The 16,853-nt window shown below is 56.2% G+C and overlaps 1 protein-coding gene across 1 annotated transcript; it reads left to right on the top strand.

Moving 5' to 3' along the window:
* The first annotated feature begins 251 nt into the window (after positions 1-251).
* On the top strand, positions 252-16,231 carry SLC6A9 (solute carrier family 6 member 9). The gene is made up of 7 exons (XM_075848211.1): positions 252-351; positions 646-883; positions 968-1,102; positions 1,183-1,282; positions 2,365-2,465; positions 10,591-10,761; positions 10,836-16,231. The coding sequence occupies exons 1-7, from the start codon at positions 314-316 to the stop codon at positions 11,028-11,030; spliced, it is 978 nt and encodes a 325-aa protein (XP_075704326.1). The 5' UTR covers positions 252-313; the 3' UTR covers positions 11,031-16,231.
* Positions 16,232-16,853: the final 622 nt, after the last annotated feature.

Below are 16,853 nucleotides of genomic sequence, written 5' to 3'. Positions count from 1 at the left end.
TGTTATTTTAATTTTGGTAGTTGGGAAACAAGGGCTCTGTTTGCCGGCAGGCACTCCATACACTTTGAATCTGTTGCGCCCACCAACTATTGGGGTCCATCCCTTAGTAATTGCACACAACACACATGACACGGCTGTCACTGCTCGTGGTCATCTATTAAAGTGGCAGCCGCCCTCTTACTGCGCCGTTTCCCATGACTTTTGGTGAATGACCGCGGTTTCCTTTCGGGCCTCCGTGTTTCCGCAGGTTTGGGGGGATGCAGCTTCCCAGATCTTCTACTCTTTAGGATGCGCGTGGGGAGGACTCATTACGATGGCGTCTTACAACAAATTCCACAACAACTGTTACAGGTACGACATCCGCAGCTGCACTAAAGGCTCATGTACGCAGCGATGCCTCTGGTGGAGGATACCTCGGTAATACGCCGCGTGCCGGAGCCCTGATAAATGGTGTCATAGTCGTGTCATTTCCCAAACTCACCAGGAGGGGGCACTTTTAATAAGTGCAGTGAGGTGTTGCCCGTCCCCTACATATATATATGAGATGAGTTGTGTATATATAGCGGTTGGATGGGGGAGGGGTGATGCGGTTTTCCTGCGTTCTGTTGACATTCAGCCGCCATTGTCTTATTTTTCGGCTTCCAGGGACAGCATCATTATCAGCATCACCAACTGCGCCACCAGCGTCTACGCCGGATTCGTCATCTTTTCCATCCTGGGCTTCATGGCGAATCACATGGGGGTTGATGTGTCCAAAGTGGCCGACCACGGTCCCGGCTTGGCCTTCGTGGCGTATCCTGAAGCCCTGACCCTGCTGCCCATCTCTCCTCTGTGGTCCATCCTGTTCTTCTTCATGCTCATCCTCCTGGGACTTGGGACGCAGGTAATCGCCATCTTGCCGGTCACTGAGAATTGCGCTGCCTCCTTGTCCGCACGTTCACCGTCCCATGACTTTTGTCGCTTACAGTTCTGTCTGCTGGAAACTCTGGTCACCGCCATCGTGGACGAGATTGGAAACAACTGGATCATCCGCTGGAAGACGCTGGTGACGCTGGGCGTGGCCGTGGTCGGTTTTCTGCTGGGAATCCCGCTGACCACTCAGGTGAGGAGTCGTGCGCCGTTCCCATAGTGACGGGTTATTGTTTCGGGATGATGGGAGTAACGCTGCTTCTTCCCCCCCAGGCCGGCATCTACTGGCTGCTGCTGATGGATAATTACGCCGCCAGCTTCTCCCTGGTCGTCATCTCCTGTATCATGTGCGTGGCCATTATGTACATATACGGTGAGTGCAATATAGCGGCCGTCTGGTCACCACCTCATGGACAGGCGGAGACGGTGATATACTCACCCGTCATATACATGTTACTGCTCTTAAAGGACCAGCGTCCAGTCTAAATACAGCTATGTGTTTAAATCCTTCACCTTTTAGGAATTTAAAAGATCTATGCATGCTGTCAGTGGATGGAAACATTCATTGTTATAATCCAGGAAATAAAAAAATCTGTCCTGCTCACACAGCTGAGGGTTTGTTACAATGTATCAGTGTAGCCAATCCTCTGTGATCTAAACACAGCAGCACAAATCTCTCTCCTGTCCTGGACTCCAGGCTGACAGCTCTTACCTGTACTGATACATTGTTACAAGCCCTCAGCTGTGAGAAGAATTATCTGTACAGGATTTTAAGCTCTGGATGTAATCAGTGAATGAGCGGGACACTCGGTGATCACCACTCGCATTGTTACTGTTAATAATCGTTGCCTCTACGGCCGGTCATTATATTATCTACAGATGTCTAGTAATAGAAAGGTGTACGGTCCAGCCCACACTACAGCTAATGTAGCAGAGGCGGCAGTTCTGTATTGTGTCCCATCATGTGACGGACTGCAGTGTTATATCAGTCATGTGACGGACTGCGGTGTTATATCAGTCATGTGACGGACTGCAGTGTTATATCAGTCATGTGACGGACTGTAGTGTTATATCAGTCATGTGACGGACTGCGGTGTTATATCAGTCATGTGATGGACTGCGGTGTTATATCAGTCATGTGACGGACTGCGGTGTTATATCAGTCATGTGACGGACTGCGGTGTTATATCAGTCATGTGACGGACTGCGGTGTTATATCAGTCATGTGACGGACTGCGGTGTTATATCAGTCATGTGATGGACTGCGGTGTTATATCAGTCATGTGACGGACTGCGGTGTTATATCAGTCATGTGACGGACTGCGGTGTTATATCAGTCATGTGACGGACTGCGGCTGATCGTTTTGTTGTCTCATTTACCCGGCTGATATTTTCGGTTATTATAATCTTATAATTGACAATCTTTACAATTTTTTTCTCTTTGACCTTAACCAGGACACCGGAATTACTTTAAGGATATTGAGATGATGTTGGGGTTCCCCCCTCCCCTTTTCTTCCAGATCTGCTGGCGTTTCATCTCTCCGGCCATCATATTTGTAAGTTTCAGATGTTTTGTAAGGTCATTAATATATTAGAGATTTATCCGGTATCAGTCACAGTTACTCCGCCGTGTAGAATCCTGAGTGACTGTTGCGCTCCAGTGTGACATCACAGCCCTGAGTGACCGCTGCGCTCCGGTGTGACATCACAACCCTGAGTGACTGCTGCGCTCCAGTGTGACATCACAGCCCCGAGTGACTGCTGCGCTCCAGTGTGACATCCCGGCCCTGAGTGACAGCTGCTCTCCAGTGTGACATCACAGCCCTGAGTGACTGCTGCGCTCCAGTGTGACATCACAGCCTTGAGTGACCGCTGCGCTCCAGTGTGACATCACAGCCCTGAGTGACTGCTGCGCTCCAGTGTGACATCACAGCCTTGAGTGACCGCTGCGCTCCAGTGTGACATCACAGCCCTGAGTGACTGCTGCGCTCCAGTGTGACATCACAGCCCTGACTGACCGCTGCGCTCCAGTGTGACATCACAGCCCTGAGTGACCGCTGCGCTCCAGTGTGACCTCACAGCCCTGAGTGACCGCTGCGCTCCAGTGTGACATCACAGCCCTGAGTGACTGCTGCGCTCCAGTGTGACATCACGGCCCTGAGTGACTGCTGCGCTCCAGTGTGACATCACAGCCCTGAGTGACTGCTGCGCTCCAGTGTGACATCACAGCCCTGAGTGACTGCTGCGCTCCAGTGTGACATCCCGGCCCTGAGTGACTGCTGCGCTCCAGTGTGACATTACAGCCCTGAGTGACTGCTGCGCTCCAGTGTGACATCCCGGCCCTGAGTGACAGCTGCGCTCCAGTGTGACATCACAGCCCTGAGTGACAGCTGCGCTCCAGTGTGACATCACAGCCCTGAGTGACTGCTGCGCTCCAGTGTGACATCACAGCCTTGAGTGACCGCTGCGCTCCAGTGTGACATCACAGCCCTGAGTGACTGCTGCGCTCCAGTGTGACATCACAGCCTTGAGTGACCGCTGCGCTCCAGTGTGACATCACAGCCCTGAGTGACTGCTGCGCTCCAGTGTGACATCACAGCCCTGACTGACCGCTGCGCTCCAGTGTGACATCACAGCCCTGAGTGACCGCTGCGCTCCAGTGTGACCTCACAGCCCTGAGTGACCGCTGCGCTCCAGTGTGACATCACAGCCCTGAGTGACTGCTGCGCTCCAGTGTGACATCACGGCCCTGAGTGACTGCTGCGCTCCAGTGTGACATCACAGCCCTGAGTGACCGCTGCGCTCCAGTGTGACATCACAGCCCCGAGTGACTGCTGCGCTCCAGTGTGACATCACAGCCCTGAGTGACCGCTGCGCTCCAGTGTGACATTACAGCCCTGAGTGACTGCTGCGCTCCAGTGTGACATCACATCCCTGAGTGACCGCTGCGCTCCAGTGTGACATCACAGCCCCGAGTGACTGCTGCGCTCCAGTGTGACATCACAGCCCCGAGTGACCGCTGCGCTCCAGTGTGACATCCCGGCCCTGAGTGACTGCTGCGCTCCAGTGTGACATCACAGCCCTGAGTGACCGCTGCGCTCCAGTGTGACACCACAGCCCTGAGTGACTGCTGCGCTCCAGTGTGACATCACAGCCCTGACTGACCGCTGCGCTCCAGTGTGACATCACAGCCCTGACTGACCGCTGCGCTCCAGTGTGACATCACAGCCCTGAGTGACCGCTGCGCTCCAGTGTGACATCACAGCCCTGAGTGACCGCTGCGCTCCAGTGTGACATCACAGCCCTGAGTGACTGCTGAGCTCCAGTGTGACATCACAGCCCTGAGTGACTGCTGCGCTCCAGTGTGACATCCCGGCCCTGAGTGACTGCTGCGCTCCAGTGTGACATTACAGCCCTGAGTGACTGCTGCGCTCCAGTGTGACATCACATCCCTGAGTGACCGCTGCGCTCCAGTGTGACACCACAGCCCTGAGTGACCGCTGCGCTCCAGTGTGACATCACAGCCCCGAGTGACTGCTGCGCTCCAGTGTGACATCACAGCCCCGAGTGACCGCTGCGCTCCAGTGTGACATCCCGGCCCTGAGTGACAGCTGCGCTCCAGTGTGACATCACAGCCCTGAGTGACTGCTGCGCTCCAGTGTGACATCATAGCCCTGAGTGACTGCTGCGCTCCAGTGTGACATCACAGCCTTGAGTGACCGCTGCGCTCCAGTGTGACATCACAGCCCTGAGTGACTGCTGCGCTCCAGTGTGACATCACAGCCCTGACTGACCGCTGCGATCCAGTGTGACATCACAGCCCTGAGTGACTGTTGCGCTCCAGTGTGACATCACAGCCCTGAGTGACCGCTGCGCTCCAGTGTGACATCACAGCACTGAGTGACCGCTGCGCTCCAGTGTGACATCACAGCCCCGAGTGACTGCTGCGCTCCAGTGTGACATCCCGGCCCTGAGTGACAGCTGCGCTCCAGTGTGACATCACAGCCCTGAGTGACTGCTGCGCTCCTGTGTGACATCACAGCCTTGAGTGACCGCTGCGCTCCAGTGTGACATCACAGCCCTGAGTGACTGCTGCGCTCCAGTGTGACATCACAGCCTTGAGTGACCGCTGCGCTCCAGTGTGACATCACAGCCGTGAGTGACTGCTGCGCTCCAGTGTGACATCACAGCCCTGACTGACCGCTGCGCTCCAGTGTGACATCACCACAGCCCTGAGTGACTGCTGCGCTCCAGTGTGACATCACAGCCCTGAGTGACCGCTGCGCTCCAGTGTGACATCACAGCCCTGAGTGACCGCTGCGCTCCAGTGTGACACCACAGCCCTGAGTGACAGCTGCGCTCCAGTGTGACATCACAGCCCTGAGTGACTGCTGCACTCCAGTGTGACATCATAGCCCTGAGTGACTGTTGCGCTCCAGTGTGACATCATAGCCCTGAGTGACCGCTGCGCTCCAGTGTGACATCACAGCACTGAGTGACCGCTGCGCTCCAGTGTGACATCACAGCCCCGAGTGACTGCTGCGCTCCAGTGTGACATCCCGGCCCTGAGTGACAGCTGCGCTCCAGTGTGACTGCTGCGCTCCAGTGTGACATCATAGCCCTGAGTGACTGCTGCGCTCCAGTGTGACATCACAGCCTTGAGTGACCGCTGCGCTCCAGTGTGACATCACAGCCCTGACTGACCGCTGCGCTCCAGTGTGACATCACAGCCCTGAGTGACTGTTGCGCTCCAGTGTGACATCATAGCCCTGAGTGACCGCTGCGCTCCAGTGTGACATCACAGCACTAAGTGACCGCTGCGCTCCAGTGTGACATCCCGGCCCTGAGTGACAGCTGCGCTCCAGTGTGACATCACAGCCCTGAGTGACCGCTGCGCTCCAGTGTGACATCACAGCCCTGAGTGACCGCTGCGCTCCAGTGTGACATCACAGCCCTGAGTGACCGCTGCGCTCCAGTGTGACATCACGGCCCTGAGTGACTGCTGCGCTCCAGTGTGACATCACAGCCCTGAGTGACCTTTGCGCTCCAGTGTGACATCACAGCCCTGAGTGACTGCTGCGCTCCAGTGTGACATCACAGCCCTGAGTGACTGCTGCGCCCCAGTGTGACATCACAGCCCTGAGTGACTGCTGCGCTCCAGTGTGACATCCCGGCCCTGAGTGACTGCTGCGCTCCAGTGTGACATTACAGCCCTGAGTGACTGCTGCGCTCCAGTGTGACATCACAGCCCTGAGTGACCGCTGCGCTCCAGTGTGACACCACAGCCCTGAGTGACCGCTGCGCTCCAGTGTGACATCACAGCCCTGAGTGACCGCTGCGCTCCAGTGTGACATCACAGCCCTGAGTGACCGCTGCGCTCCAGTGTGACATCACAGCCCTGAGTGACCGCTGCGCTCCAGTGTGACATCACAGCCCCGAGTGACTGCTGCGCTCCAGTGTGACATCACAGCCCCGAGTGACCGCTGCTCTCCAGTGTGACATCACAGCCCTGACTGACCGCTGCGCTCCAGTGTGACATCACAGCCCTGAGTGACCGCTGCGCTCCAGTGTGACATCACAGCCCTGAGTGACCGCTGCGCTCCAGTGTGACATCACTGCCCTGACTGACCGCTGCGCTCCAGTGTGACATCACAGCCCTGAGTGACCGCTGCGCTCCAGTGTGACACCACAGCCCTGAGTGACCGCTGCGCTCCAGTGTGACACCACAGCCCTGAGTGACCGCTGCGCTCCAGTGTGACATCACAGCCCTGAGTGACTGCTGCGCTCCAGTGTGACATCACAGCCCTGAGTGACCGCTGCGCTCCAGTGTGACATCACAGCCCCGAGTGACCGCTGCGCTCCAGTGTGACATCACAGCCCCGAGTGACCGCTGCGCTCCAGTGTGACATCCCGGCCCCGAGTGACTGCTGCGCTCCAGTGTGACATCACAGCCCTGAGTGACCGCTGCGCTCCAGTGTGACATCACAGCCCTGAGTGACCGCTGCGCTCCAGTGTGACATCACAGCCCTGAGTGACCGCTGCGCTCCAGTGTGACATCACAGCCCCGAGTGACCGCTGCGCTCCAGTGTGACATCCCGGCCCTGAGTGACAGCTGCGCTCCAGTGTGACATCCCGGCCCTGAGTGACAGCTGCACTCCAGTGTGACATCACAGCCCTGAGTGACTGCTGCACTCCAGTGTGACATCACAGCCTTGAGTGACCGCTGCGCTCCAGTGTGACATCACAGCCCTGAGTGACTGCTGCGCTCCAGTGTGACATCACAGCCCTGACTGACCGCTGCGCTCCAGTGTGACATCACAGCCCTGAGTGACTGCTGCGCTCCAGTGTGACATCACAGCCCTGAGTGACCGCTGCGCTCCAGTGTGACATCACAGGCCTGAGTGACCGCTGCGCTCCAGTGTGACATCACAGCCCTGAGTGACTGCTGCGCTCCAGTGTGACATCACGGCCCTGAGTGACTGCTGCGCTCCAGTGTGACATCACAGCCCTGAGTGACCGCTGCGCTCCAGTGTGACATCACAGCCCTGAGTGACTGCTGTGCTCCAGTGTGACATCACAGCCCTGAGTGACTGCTGCGCTCCAGTGTGACATCACAGCCCTAAGTGACTGCTGCGCTCCAGTGTGACATCCCGGCCCTGCGTGACTGCTGCGCTCCAGTGTGACATTACAGCCCTGAGTGACTGCTGCGCTCCAGTGTGACATTACAGCCCTGAGTGACTGCTGCGCTCCAGTGTGACATCACAGCCCTGAGTGACCGCTGCGCTCCAGTGTGACACCACAGCCCTGAGTGACCGCTGCGCTCCAGTGTGACATCACAGCCCCGAGTGACTGCTGCGCTTCAGTGTGACATCACAGCCCCGACTGACCTCTGCGCTCCAGTGTGACATCACAGCCCCGAGTGACCGCTGCGCTCCAGTGTGACATCACAGCCCCGAGTGACCGCTGCGCTCCAGTGTGACATCACAGCCCCGAGTGACTGCTGCGCTCCAGTGTGACATCACAGCCCCGAGTGACTGCTGCGCTCCAGTGTGACATCACAGCCCCGAGTGACCGCTGCGCTCCAGTGTGACATCACAGCCCTGACTGACCGCTGCGCTCCAGTGTGACATCACAGCCCTGACTGACCGCTGCGCTCCAGTGTGACATCACAGCCATGAGTGACCGCTGCGCTCCAGTGTGACATCACAGCCCTGAGTGACCGCTGCGCTCCAGTGTGACATCACAGCCCTGAGTGACCGCTGCGCTCCAGTGTGACATCACAGCCCTGAGTGACTGCTGCGCTCCAGTGTGACATCATAGCCCTGAGTGACTGCTGCGCTCCAGTGTGACATCACAGCCCTGAGTGACTGCTGCGCTCCAGTGTGACATCACAGCCCTGAGTGACTGCTGCGCTCCAGTGTGACATCACAGCCCTGAGTGGCGGCTGCGCTCCAGTGTGACATCACAGTCCTGAGTGACCGCTGCGCTCCAGTGTGACATCACCACAGCCCTGAGTGACTGCTGCGCTCCAGTGTGACATCACAGCCCTGAGTGACCGCTGCGCTCCAGTGTGACACCACAGCCCTGAGTGACTGCTGCGCTCCAGTGTGACATCACAGCCCTGAGTGACCGCTGCGCTCCAGTGTGACATCACAGCCCTGAGTGACTGTTGCGCTCCAGTGTGACATCACAGCCCTGAGTGACCGCTGCGCTCCAGTGTGACATCACAGCCCCGAGTGACTGCTGCGCTCCAGTGTGACATCACAGCCCCGAGTGACTGCTGCGCTCCAGTGTGACATCACAGCCCCGAGTGACTGCTGCGCTCCAGTGTGACATCCCGGCCCTGAGTGACAGCTGCGCTCCAGTGTGACATCACGGCCCTGAGTGACTGCTGCGCTCCAGTGTGACATCATAGCCCTGAGTGACTGCTGCGCTCCAGTGTGACATCACAGCCTTGAGTGACCGCTGCGCTCCAGTGTGACATCACAGCCCTGAGTGCCTGCTGCGCTCCAGTGTGACATCACAGCCCTGACTGACCGCTGCGCTCCAGTGTGACATCACAGCCCTGAGTGACTGCTGCGCTCCAGTGTGACATCACAGCCCTGAGTGACTGCTGCGCTCCAGTGTGACATCACAGCCCTGAGTGACTGCTGCGCTCCAGTGTGACATCACAGCCCTGACTGACCGCTGCGATCCAGTGTGACATCACAGCCTTGAGTGACCGCTGCGCTCCAGTGTGACATCACCACAGCCCTGAGTGACTGCTGCGCTCCAGTGTGACATCACAGCCCTGAATGACTGCTGCGCTCCAGTGTGACATCACAGCCCCGAGTGACTGCTGCGCTCCAGTGTGACATCACCACAGCCCTGAGTGACTGCTGCGCTCCAGTGTGACATCACAGCCCCGAGTGACTGCTGCGCTCCAGTGTGACATCCCGGCCCTGAGTGACTGCTACGCTCCAGTGTGACATCATAGCCCTGAGTGACTGCTGCTCTCCAGTGTGACATCACAGCCCTGAGTGACTGCTGCGCTCCAGTGTGACATCACAGCCCTGAGTGACTGCTGCGCTCCAGTGTGACATCACAGCCCTGAGTGACTGCTGCGCTCCAGTGTGACATCACAGCCCTGAGTGACTGCTGCGCTCCAGTGTGACATCACAGCCCTGAGTGACCGCTGCGCTCCAGTGTGACATCACAGCCCTGAGTGACTGCTGCGCTCCAGTGTGACATCCCGGCCCTGAGTGACTGCTACGCTCCAGTGTGACATCACAGCCCTGAGTGACTGCTGCGCTCCAGTGTGACATCACAGCCCCGAGTGACTGCTGCGCTCCAGTGTGACATCACAGCCCTGAGTGACCGCTGCGCTCCAGTGTGACATCACAGCCCTGAGTGACTGCTGCGCTCCAGTGTGACATCACAGCCCTGAGTGACCGCTGCGCTCCAGTGTGACATCACAGCCCCGAGTGACCACTGCGCTCCAGTGTGACACCCCGGCCCCGAGTGACTGCTGCGCTCCAGTGTGACATCACAGCCCTGAGTGACTGCTGCGCTCCAGTGTGACATCACAGCCCTGAGTGACCGCTGCGCTCCAGTGTGACATCACAGCCCTGAGTGACTGCTGCGCTCCAGTGTGACATCACAGCCCTGAGTGACCGCTGCGCTCCAGTGTGACATCACAGCCTTGAGTGACCGCTGCGCTCCAGTGTGACATCACAGCCCTGAGTGACTGCTGCGCTCCAGTGTGACATCACAGCCCTGAGTGACTGCTGCGCTCCGGTGTGACATCACAGCCCTGAGTGACCGCTGCGCTCCAGTGTGACATCACAGCACTGAGTGACCGCTGCGCTCCAGTGTGACATCACAGCCCTGAGTGACCGCTGCGCTCCAGTGTGACATCACAGCACTGAGTGACCGCTGCGCTCCAGTGTGACATCACAGCTCTGAGTGACCGCTGCGCTCCAGTGTGACATCACAGCCCTGAGTGGCGGCTGCGCCCCGGCGTGGTGTTATTATGTGGGCACTCTATGGCTTTATTACTTACTCTTTACCTTCTTCCATAATATGATAAGATCTGGTCTGGCGCCCATAGATCTGGATTTGACCTTTGAACTCGATGACACTCTGACCTCTGGGAGGCTGGAGTCATTCACATGTCGCTATTAACCCTTCTCTCTCTTCTAGTTCATCCTGATTTTCACCGTCATCCAGTATCGGCCAATATCGTACAATAATTACGTCTACCCGGGCTGGGCCATCACGCTGGGATTTCTGATGGCGCTCTCGTCAGTCGTCTGCATCCCGGGATACGCGGCTTTCAGGATCTGGCGTTCAGAGGGCGACACCTTTCTCCAGGTACGGTCGGGGTCCCCGCGGCGTTCTCCCCCGGACGTTCTGCTGCCGGTTCTGACTTCTCTGTTCTCTTTCAGCGGTTAAAGAACGCAGTGAAGCCCAGCAAGGACTGGGGCCCCGCTCTGGCTGAGCACCGGACGGGCCGCTACGCACAGAGCGACGGCAGCCCCGAGGCCCAACCCCTGAACCCCGAGAAGCACAAGAAGGAGGAGATTGGCCTGACAATACAGGGCAGCAACGGGCAGGCTCACAGCCAAGACTCTAAGGTGTAACCGCGGGGCGGAGGGGGATGGAGAGGCGCTGGCGTGTGGATGATCCTCGTTACCCGCTCCCCCTGCTCCTTCGTGTTTTCATCCAGACCAGTCGTTCCCTCCGCTGCCGATTCCAACCCGTCACCTCAAAACATTCAACAGCAGAACTGCCGGACTGTACGTCTCCCCCGCCCGGGGGGACCCGAACCCTTCAGCTGCTGAGCAGAGGATCCCGGGGGGCCCCGTTCTGCTCCCCTACACCCGGGACCACCAGGAGGACTGCTGTTGAGTGGGATCACGTCGCGGGGAGAGGAGTAGTTCTTCTAACGCGTCGAAAAATAGTTTACAGAAAAGATTCTTATTTAGAGTTTATATAGACCTCAGATTTCCTAACAGCGGGGGCCGGGGGCCGCGATCCCACCTTCTCTTCCTTCACCAGTGGGGGGGTCGGGGGCCCAATCGCTCAGGAGTCGTTTGGACATTTTCTTGTGCCAAGGAAAGGAAACGGATTCACATATTTCCTGTTACTTGAGGAGGACGGCGGGAGCCGGAGGGGACACCCTGTGAAATGAGTGGAGGGTCTGCTCCCCTCCCCCAGCCGTGTCCGTCCACACATCTGCCCCCTGGGTGTCTGACTGATAACATATAAAGGGGAGCTGCTACCTGGAGAATCTCTACAGCGGTGACCGCCAGGGGGCGCCATTCCTTGTGGTCTCCCCTCCAGGTATCATGGTACCACAGCGCCTCCTGTGGTCAGACCCCGTAGGTCACTGTCCGGTGATCTTCTCCCTGTGACTCTTACGTCCAGTATTGATAGAGTAACGTCGTCGTCTGTGCAGCGTCTTCCTAACGTTCGCGTCTTCTGCGGATTTATTAACCGGTAACTTCTTCACTAATTTGGGATGAGCAGAGCGCTGTGTCCTGTGACCGGTGCCGCCGGCGCTGCCGCTCCTTCATCCGGCTCCAGGTTCCTGTATATCCACTGTAGTCCCCTATATTGTGGTCTGTGCACCCAGCGCCACGAAACCTTCACCCGCCCGCCGTCCATATTGTGGAAAGTGTAGACGTTGTGGTCTCCGTGTAGTAGCGACACCTGGAACTCTCCGCGTCCCCCACGTGTCCCGGCTGCAGCGCGCGCTCAGGATGTCACCTGCTGCGGGGAAGGTTCCAGAACTCATTTATGTGCATCAGACCGGGGTCCTCTGCGGCCGCCGAACACACCCGCAACAATGTCACACGTCCGCAACAATGTCACGCCGGCAACAACGTTACACCGTCACACGCCCACAACAACGTCACACGCCCGCAACGTCACACCGTCACACGCCCGCAACGTCACACGCCCGCAACGTTACACCGTCACACGCCCGCAACAACGTCACACCGTCACACGCCCGCAACGTCACACCGTCACACGCCCGCAACAACGTCACACCGTCACACGCCCGCAACAACGTCACACGCCCGCAACAACGTCACACGCCCGCAACACCGTCACACGCACGCAACGTCACACCGTCACACGCCCGCAACAACGTTACACCGTCACACGCCCGCAACAACGTCACACGCCCGCAACAACGTCACACCGTCACACGCCCGCAACAACGTTACACCGTCACACGCCCGCAACAACGTCACACCGTCACACGCCCGCAACAACGTCACACGCCCGCAACATCACACCGTCACACGCCCGCAACAACGTTACACCGTCACACGCCCGCAACAACGTTACACCGTCACACGCCCGCAACGTCACACCGTCACACGCCCGCAACAACGTTACACCGTCACACGCCCGCAACAACGTTACACCGTCACACGCCCGCAACGTTACACCGTCACACGCCCGCAACAACGTTACACCGTCACACGCCCGCAACAACGTCACACGCCCGCAACAAAGTCACACCGTCACACGCCCGCAACAACGTCACGCCCGCAACACCGTCACACGCCCGCAACACCGTCACACGCCCGCAACAACGTCACACCGTCACACGCCCACAACGTCACACGCCCGCAACAACGTCACACGCCCGCAACAACGTTACACCGTCACACGCACGATTATATATAGTCACACACACCGGTCCATCAAGTTCATCCTCTTGATCAGTGTGATGTGATTGTAGGATAACTCTCATCATCTCTGGCTCTTTAGATTAGTGGATTTTATGGATTCTGGAATCGGCCCAGGCCCCAGGCTGAACCCTCACCCCACAGCACATCCTCTGCCACCCGAACTTTAAGAAAACCCTGATAGCAAAAAGCCTTGTTGAGCCGCTCGGCGCCATGTTGTGCCGGCGGTGATGGTCACGTTGTCTAGCGTTGGCTCATGTCACCAGTGTCACTCGCCATCGCCTCTTCTATCGTATGTCGCTCAGTGTGCGCAGATCGTAGCGCTCTCCACTAGCGGAGCACCAGGAAAGGCGACCGGATGTGACCTCGTAACGTGATTACAACTAAAAATCACTTGCAGCAGTACAGTAAAGCGTGACGTGTTGCAGCACCAGCTCTCCTCACTAGGTGGCAGTACACTGTATGCTAATAATGTTCATCTAATCCTGAGCTGGAGACAGGAAGCCGGAGTGTCGTGGTGGATCCGCCGCCGGCGTCACGCTTGGTTATTTGCGTTATTTTACAATAGACGTGGGAATGAGACGCGGCAGTGACCACATGTGACCGCGCCCCTGGACGAGGCGGCAGCGGACTACTGATACTGTGAAATAAGGGGTTAATAGGGAGGCTGTGTCGGCATCATGTGATATTCCTACCACTGAGGACAGATTGGGGGAGGGGTTATAGAGTCGCGGTCCTGGATACCGTCTGGGGTCACTACGTTATTTAAGTTTTTTTATACAGAACTTGACGGATCCACTTTCCCATTTTTTTCATAAAGCAAAAAAAGTCAAATCCCACAGACGTGAACCGCGCCATTAAGACGTCGTTCACACCCGCACTCAGCGCCGCACGGTTTACAGTTTGCTCCATCGTGTCAGGACACTAAATACCTGTCACATCACCAGCAGAGAACACGTCGCGCCCGGCGCTGTGGGCGGGGTCAGTGATTTAAGCACAAATAAGAGATCACTGATAAACCGCAATATCGGGACACGTCCCATCAACATAAAGGCCAAGAATCCGCAGTCCCTGCACAAGGACTATTACACCAGCAGCACAAGACACTTAGCAGCAGGATCTGGGGGCCACGGAATCCCTGCGTTAGATATACCTCATTATCAGACATAAGCACAGTCACATGACCAGGTGGCGCTATAACTGGATAACGTAGGGGACGATGCGTCCTCTGTACTGGAGGTTATAAGCGTATTACAGGTCAGTGACATTCAGAATAATTCCCGTATCTTACACTGAACTCGCCCGATATTTGTCCGTGTATTATAAGTCACCCGCAGTTACAGCTGCAGCAGACGTCACCCTCGCTGTGAAATACAATAAAATGATCTGTGGCCCCTGCTGTTTGGGCCCCGGTTAAGACTGAATTTAAAGCAATTTTCCAGGTTAATGTAAAGTATACAAGTTCTGGAACTTCCTGATATACCGTGTGTTTCAGTTTCTCACCATGCTGATAGTCCTGCTCACACAGCTGAGGGTTTGTTACAATTGTATCCAGTTTAGAGAATCCTCAGAGCTACAGACAGCAGCAAAAATGTCTGTTCTGTTCTGATTGTTACATTGTGTCAGTCGAGTCCCGACTGACAGGATTGTCTAAACTATACAACTGTACCAAACCCTCAGCTGTGTGAGCAAGACTTGTTCAGGATCGGCTGTCAGTCTAGATGTAATCGAGTATGTCCCCCATTCATTGACAGCAAGCAGAGTTCTTAAATGGTGATTCAAAACAAAAGTCTATTAGAAATCGGCAGAACTTTTCATTCTACAATGAGCCGCCCCCTCCTTATAATGGGTGGAGCCAGCGCTCTGGGCGTGGCTGCCTCTGGCCAATCATTGCTCTACAGTCTGTTTTTTGTTTATCTGACTTCCATACAGTGGAGCCAGAATAGTCCTGCGTTCTCAGTGCCAGCTCTGCTGCATCTGCATGTAGTGCTGACGTTCTGTACAGGGCCGTTCACACGTAGTGTTTTCAGCCGTTATTTGGGTCGTAAACGTCCCGAAAAATCGGAAGCAGAACGCGTCCAAACATCTGCCCATTGATTTCAATGGGAAAAACGGCGTTCTGTTCCAACGGGCTGTTTTTTACGCGGCCGTTTTTCAAAACGCCAGCAAAAAAGAAGTGCATGTCACTTGAGTCGTTTTTCATTGACTCCATTGAAAAACGTGACTTTGATTAAAAAACACCTGAAAATCAGGAGCGGTTTTCCCTTGAAGCTCCGTCTTTTCAGACGTCGTTGGTTGTGTGTGAACAGCGCCTTAGCGGATCCACGTGTGAGTGCAGCAGGTGACGCCGTATCCTTTTCGCTTTTCACCTCTGAGCTGTAACTAATTCCCACAGCTGATGATCTATGTGAATGTATGATGGGAGTTGTAGTCTGTTGTACTGATGGGTGATTGCCTCCATTGTCTGATACTTCGTTACTTTTTATTTTCTGTTTTATCTTCATTGAGAGTCAAAACGCCCCGCGGGGAAACCCGAAATCCATCAAAGCGGCAGATTTACTAACGTCTGTGCCCAGAATGCGTGGAACGTGCGCCACAATTTGTTGCATTTCATTTTAGAACAGATGGACACTAAAAAGAGGCGTAAAATGCGCCAAAGATCTTGCACAAAATTTCTGACGCAAATTAAGTCAAATCAAAGGAATAAAGATAAAAGCGTCAGCGTGTCTAGCCGGCCGTGCCAAACGTATCGTACCGCGAGCCCGCTGTGATCAATCACTTTATCTTCCACAACTTAGTAAATCTGCCCCAATATTTTCTTATGTCCTGAGGCAGCGTCACCCCAATCCCCACACCCAGTAGAGAAGCACAAAGACCCCAAGAAGTTCCCGGCGTGGCCGTACAAGGAGGGCGCGCCCTGCGGGTGTGATGGAGGTGGAGGGCGCGCCCTGCGGGTGTGATGGAGGTGGAGGGCGCGCCCTGCGGGTGTGATGGAGGTGGAGGGCGCGCCCTGCGGGTGGGATGGAGGTGGAGGGCGCGCCCTGCGGGTGTGAAGGAGCGCGAGTCTTGCTGGACACAGAATCTCGATGTCCCTGTAGTTTATATGACTTATTATGATTAAAGAAATGTAGAAACCGCGTCACTCTCACGCCTCTTATTTGGTTCTGTCAACGCAGGTTCAGGCCTCACCCGCCACCCCTCCCTGGGCAGCGTGGGTCCATACACTATTCCCTGTTATCTCCTCCAACGCCACCACCCAATCTTGCTGACCGTCTCCTCCGCAGTAGAGACTGTCACACCACTCTGTGATAGGAATAACCATCTGCTGCTGACAGTCTCCTCCCCGACCCCCTGCTGACGGATTCCTCACCTGATGACAGTCCGCAAACTGACAATACAACTAGCGACGGGGGGCGCCAGGGGTCACGAGAGCGGGGGTCTGTGAGAGGGACAGACATGCAGCTGGTCTTCATAATGGCGCCTGCTGTCTCCCTACAAACCGGCTGTGTGACTGACCTGCGTCTGCGCTGTACAGAGGCCGTGGACGGCTGCCGTAATCCATCTCTGTCGTTAAGAGACACACACAAGAAATAAAACATGGCAGCCCCCAGTACAGTAAGAAAGGGTCAATAAGAAAACATAATTAAATAAAGTCAATATAATATTTTATACAATAAAAACATAAATTAATAAAACAAAAACCACGACACTGTCCCTTTAAGATCAGGCAAAGGCTGAAGTCATGATGGAGGTCAATCA

Source organism: Rhinoderma darwinii, unplaced genomic scaffold, assembly GCF_050947455.1.
Source record: "Rhinoderma darwinii isolate aRhiDar2 unplaced genomic scaffold, aRhiDar2.hap1 Scaffold_2627, whole genome shotgun sequence".
Taxonomy (NCBI): domain Eukaryota; kingdom Metazoa; phylum Chordata; class Amphibia; order Anura; family Rhinodermatidae; genus Rhinoderma; species Rhinoderma darwinii.
This window is presented reverse-complemented; position numbering and strand designations above follow the sequence as displayed.